The sequence below is a fragment of the Xyrauchen texanus genome, chromosome 32 (genome assembly GCF_025860055.1).
Source record: "Xyrauchen texanus isolate HMW12.3.18 chromosome 32, RBS_HiC_50CHRs, whole genome shotgun sequence".
NCBI lineage: Eukaryota > Metazoa > Chordata > Actinopteri > Cypriniformes > Catostomidae > Xyrauchen > Xyrauchen texanus.
In genome coordinates this window covers 7,273,490-7,279,748 of record NC_068307.1, presented here as the reverse complement: position 1 = coordinate 7,279,748, position 6,259 = coordinate 7,273,490, and the positions used below count along the sequence as shown (strand labels likewise).

The window sequence follows — 6,259 nt, the reverse complement described above, 5'->3', positions numbered from 1 at the left end:
TGTTATGCATTTGCTATAGAAGTATTTTCACAAGTAGACTCAGACTTTTGAACCCCACTGTATGTTTCTTTATAAATGTGCATGTTTCTTGTAGATACACTCTTAAATAAAACCAAAAACAAAACAAAGTAGTCATGAAATGATGTTTTTGGGTAAAGGGGCACATGATCGTGCTCATGTTTTGGATAAAAGTGCACATGACAGACTTGTTCCTGTTGACATCATTCGTATGGGTTATGAATGTAGTGAGTTTGGGGCATTCTCATCCACTGAGGTAAGACAATGTTAAGACATGTGTTAACAAAGATGGTTGACAATTACAAATGAAGAGTAGAGGGGGGTCACCCCAAACCATGACAACCCCCAGAACAAGAGGGTTAAGAGGAAACCAGTACATGAAAACTCACACACAGGGTTATGGGTTTTTATTTTAAAATACTTTTTTATTTTAATAGTTTTTTTTAAATCATTTGTCTCCAGAATGTTAAAACTTCCTCATTGGTCTGTCCGTAATTCCAAAGACAGTCTGGTTTCATTGAAATGACCTCTTTCCTAATCTTTAAATAAAATTCTTTAATAGATTTAATCTTATATCTGACATTATCTACTTTACAATCCTTACAACATAAACTCATTAGTCACATGAGGAATGAAAATCAGTTTAATTTAAAAGATAAAAAAAATAAAATAATAAAAAATAATCAGTGCCAACAAGACGCAAAGAAAAGTTTGAAATATGTAATATGTCAGCGAGATATGTCAACATTAATGGAAAAGAATGTTATGGAAGCAGGCTGTGTTTTGATTTTTCTTGCAGACATTCTTTTTTTGCACACTTAGGAAAATATTCCTATGAAAGGACAATTTTCTAGTCTACTGCAAGCTTTGTGTTTTTAACTTCACAACCTCTAGTAGGCTATAAACCTTTGGCACTTTGTTGACACAAGGTCCTTATGAAGTTCAGCACCTATGGTTGGGGCGGGAACTTTTCTACCAAATTTGTGTATAAAAATGCAAAATTAACACCCTGTCTACACTGGACGCGAGCGTCACGTTGCATCAAAAGCAAATTACTCCCATTACAATCAATGATGCTGTCTACAATGGAAGCGTAGATGGATGCTACTCCAGCCACCTTATTATCCTGTAAATTTGAACATGAACTAAAAAACATGAACTTATCATATATCCTGCATGTGAATCTTTTTGCCATTCTTTTGTTTTGATACATATTTAAATAACATTAAAGGTGCTGTGATAAAGGTGATATTTTTCATGTAAAGGTATGCAAAAAAATGTCCTACTCTGAAAGATATTGATAAGTGTTGTGAGATATTTCACCGGTCTCTGTGACAGCTCTAGACTCTGAAAACAGCAAACAAATATTTGTCCACAGGCCACAAACTCTGACGCCTTCGACCTGTCAATCATTTTGCGCATTTTATTGAATTATTGAGGCTTAATTACATTTTTATGCCACGTTGTTCATAACAGTTGTCAGTTGAGGGCGCTATTTTGCTGCTGTTGATTTTGACAACCATTTCTGCTCATTATCGGCCTCAATAAAGCTCATTTGCTATCTTTGGAATGCAGGGTTTTGGAAAGAGGGGGCGTGGCTAATCCAGTGGCCAAGTTTGTGGAAATTCTAAAATGGCTCAAATCGCTTACTGCAATTTTAAAGCCAGCTCGTGATGTTTCTGATCTCTTATTTCTAACAACATACACCGTTTTAGCCAAAATCAAATTTCAATAGTAATTATATAATAAGTAAATGTAATACCATTAGCGAAGGGTGGTCTACTTGAGCTCACAGCTGCTCCGTCCGTGTTTTCTGTACGTTATTTCAAATGTATCTTAGACGCTTCCAGTGTAGTGACACGTCTGGTAAACAGACGCGTCCGGTGTAGTCAGGACGTAAGGGCAACAGTCAGTGATAACACAGTTTCCTCAAGGTCAGTTCAAAATCTAGAATAATTAATCACAGGTTATTTCATATGTTTTTAAAAGGATTGTTTTAAAGAAAGGGAAATCTGTCTAATAAATAATGCTACAAATGGGGCAGATCTGAGATACAGGCACATTTCTAAACAAAACTACATTAATGCAGTCACATCAGACCAAACACAAACAATTCTGACAAGGCCAGTCTGATACATATACTGTTACTTCTTAAAATCTTAAATAGGTCTTTCCAAAGAAAATATGGATTGACATTTGTTAAGTTTATAGTTTACTTGGTGCAACCTTGCAAGTAGTTATGCATAATAAAACATTTCCTTGCTGCAGAGATTAACTTAGAGACTGCAACATTTCCTCTGTGATTAGCGTACTGAGGAGTACAGCTAAAGAAAAATGTCATATCTGGATGGTTTTGAGATCTGCAAAACTGCAATTGCTAGACATTAAATCATTCAGATTTTCAAGACAAAGGCATGGGCAATGGACCAAACAGTATGGTGTATGATGAAAACAACCTGGGGCCTTGGGTGCATGGTAAAAGCGGTCATGAAAAAGAAGCATTCCACATAAAAACATCAGCAAACACAAGGTGCACAAGAGTTCCTATTTACAAATGCTCAGCAGTAATTCAAGTTTCCAGTTTATAAAAAAGAAGACATATTACCACAAAAAAGCATAATAACAGCATAAACATATTCACACACAAATGATCCCATGTATATATTTATATGCATGTAAACATATGCACATATGCATACATATATAAATATATATTTCATTTACATAGATGCTCTTTTAAGTGTCGTATGTACATTTCGAGGAGGCAGCAGTTCTTTATCTTTCCTGTATTTTTCATGGGGAATACATTTCAAGGCACACACAATCGCATCCTGTAAACACTCTTGCGTGCACACATTAACTCATACACATCCAGGCATACATGCAGAAACACACACACACACACACGCACATACATATAGCACTATCACCAGTCAGCATCCTCCTCTATATAGTAATCAGGGGTGGAAGTACCATCAAACAGGCCCGGATCCAAGGACTTGCGTTGAGATTTACCCCGGGCGAACACTCGAGACAGTGAACCAAGACTTATCTTCTCCTTCTTTTTCTTACGCTTCTGGTCCTCGAGGTCCTCCATGGACTGAACCGATAACACGGAAAGGCAGAAACAGAGAGGAAGAGAGAGGAGAAGAAAGAATAGAAAAGTAATGGTGGACACATGGGAACAGGTCAGTCATGTTTTTTTATAAGGAATATCTGCGCTCTCATCAACACCGCTTTAGGTTTCCCCATAGTTGTTGTACCCTTATAAATATCTATTCAACGTACTGTAGTTACTACAATTATTACTACAGTAAAACTGTGGTAACTTGATAGTAGTAGACTTCTAAAAAGTAAAGTCTTGTTAAAACATTTTCCAGACACTAACTAGATTATTTAATTTCATTTATTTCATTTAACTATGTCCATCATACATGTATCACAGAATATTTATGTAATGTTTTTCTGAAAGTTATGAAAATTCCTACCACAGATTCAAAGATACTCTGTAGTGTATATTATAATTCTTTGATGGACTTTTTTTACGTTTTTGAAATAAAATGTCTGACTCCTTTTTCTTGCTAGAACTAATTTCATAGCTAACATTTTGTACATACAAAATACACAGTTAAATAATATTTTCACACATTACGTCATTTGTCAAAATGACAGCTTGTTTGGAAATGATGCACAATAAAAACAATCCACTCACAAGTGATATTAACCTCGATTGTTCTTTGTTTTCTTCACACATCACAAGCATTCTCTTCATTGACACTTTTGTCGACTTGTTTAAATACACTTCCTTTTGAAAAAACTTTATTATGGTAAATGGTCTGCACTTGTATAGTGCCTTTTTAAGCCTTAACGGTATTCAAAGCGCTTTACACTGCGTCTCATTCACCCATACACCAATGGCGGCAGAGCTGCTATGTAACGTATGTAAGCTAGCCTGCCATTGGGAGCAACTTGGGGTTCAGTGTCTTGCTCAAGGACACTTCGGCATGTGGGCCGGGATTCAGACCACCAACTCTGCGATTAGTGGCCGACCCGCTCTACCAACTGAGCCCACAACCGCCCCACTTGGGCAAAATAAATTTCTATGGGATGGTCATAATTTTTGAAAAATTGATAGAAGTTATTTTCACACAATAAATACACTCTTTGTTAATATTTTTGTAGTTTTAAACAAGTTATATTATATATTTTTAAAGCTGTAAATCGATAAAAAAATGTCATTGAATTCATTACATGGTATGCCGATTAATTCATCAAATTAATTGCAATTAATCACATACATAATTATTTGCTGAAAAAGCACCTCAAATAACAATAATTCTTTATATAATGATAAAATTATTATAAAAAGTTGTATTTAAATAAATATAAATTGTAGAAGAGGAGGTCAGCGGCGCCATCTGCTGGAAAACTTTATCCATTCGACAAATATACGAACAAGCCAATCATGCCCCGATCATGCTGTCATGCCCTGATCACGCTGACGGACAGCCAATCAAACCACAGCATTCGTCGGGTGACTGTGTGCAGAACTTTAGTTTCGTTTCGTTTATCATTGAGAGATGGTTTGTGTGTTGTTTTCTTCCTAATTCCTGCTGGAGTCGTGTGCGTCAATGACTAAAAGTAAGTGTATTTATCTTGTATATATTGCTGTTGTTGCTGCTGAGCAATACTAGCCTCTGAGTTGTTTATATAAGATAAAGTGATGCACGAGAGACCCGCGGCTCCGCATAAGCGATTGTTCATGTCTAAACCGAATATGTTTATTTGGAATTGTGTTATGTGAACCCGTTTAGGCCATTGTAGCATATTTCCGCCTAATAGAAATGTTAGTTTGATTACGTGTAGCCTATGATGAATCTGTCAAATGTACACTCAATGTATATTGATCTGTATTTGGTTCATGAAGCTAACAAGTTAAGGATGCACATTATTTATGTATATTGTGTTACAGTGCTTTGTACAGCTTTACATCTGTTATGTTATCTGGTAATTTACATGTGGTGATGTTATGTTATTCTAGACTCATTTTATTTACGTAATTTATTTCTTCTTTCCTTTGTTTGGGCCACACACACACACACACACACACACACACACACACACACACACACACACACACACACACACACACATATAGATGAGTTACCATCCATTCCAATGTAACCAGAGAACTTAATGGACATTAAAGTCATTTAAAATGGTTCCCTGTCTCTGTGTCCTTACCGACACACCATGGCGATGACCAAGCCTACCTAAGAACCAGTCCACCTTCAGTACAGAAATTGGTCCTTCGAGCCGGATACAGGTCATTACCATGGCAACCCCAGTGTCGGCGATGTCAAAGTCTGCCCCTGCCTCATCCCGACGTCCACAAAGAGCGATTCAGAGGCCTGTTTACCTAGATGACTATGTGGTTGACTATGCTGAGAACCCATCAGGACAGGCTGTTAGACCTAAAGAGAAGGTAATGGTGACTTCAACCCCCATCTCCTCTCACCACCCATTCGGAACAGCTGGATCATCTGAGGACTTTATGCTGCAAATAATGGAAATTAACAAACAACAGAGCGAGACTGCTAGGCGCCAAACAGAGCTCTTGGAGAAAGTCCTGCTACACAGCACTCCTCAAGCATCTGCTCACTCCTCATGAGCATCATCCCGACATCAGACACCTAGAGCCCAGATCCTGAAATCAGTGGAGAAGGGACAGTTGAAATCCGATGTTAGCCCTGGTAATGTCTGTTCAAACAGCTATCCTTGGCCGCAGCCTGTCAAACCCCAACCTCCTTTCTTTGAGGAGCTTTCACAGGTATTGAAAAAACACAAATCAGAGACACTCATTTCCAGTCACCACCTCCTGTGAGCAGAGAGAGTACCCTTTCGGCACACCAGTACGCCTCACCATGCTGCAGTTCTCTGTCAGATCCAACCAGAACCCGAGTGCACAACAGAGAAGAGCCCTGGATGAAACCATTGCCTCCTCACCCTGAACGGAGGGTGAGGAGGCAATGGTTGAGGCAAATGGTCCAAGCCAGACAACCCAGTTTCCTTTTTATCAAGTATCAGCCCCAGAGACCTTTCCAGTACATAGTCAGTTTGCTTCAGAGTCTGAGCCCATGCAAGAAACTGTGAACCCAGTTACAACATCTCAGCTTAGAGCTGACGCTGTACCCTACACTCCCCATCCCTTATCATCATACTGGGTTCCACCAACAGTAGA

At 38.2% G+C, this 6,259-nt stretch overlaps 1 protein-coding gene across 3 annotated transcripts in view; it reads right to left on the bottom strand.

The window, feature by feature from the left end:
• Positions 1-422: 422 nt before the first annotated feature.
• The window catches only part of LOC127626059 (kazrin-like), a 227,290-nt gene continuing 221,453 nt past the window's right edge, over positions 423-6,259 (bottom strand). For 2 of the 3 annotated variants that reach the window (XM_052101594.1, XM_052101596.1), the window contains one exon: positions 423-3,118. In XM_052101594.1, coding sequence (XP_051957554.1) covers positions 2,945-3,118 — 174 coding nt within the window. In that variant the 3' untranslated portion in view covers positions 423-2,944. The remainder of the gene's footprint in view (positions 3,119-6,259) is intronic. The other variant, XM_052101595.1, reaches the window with a different exon arrangement.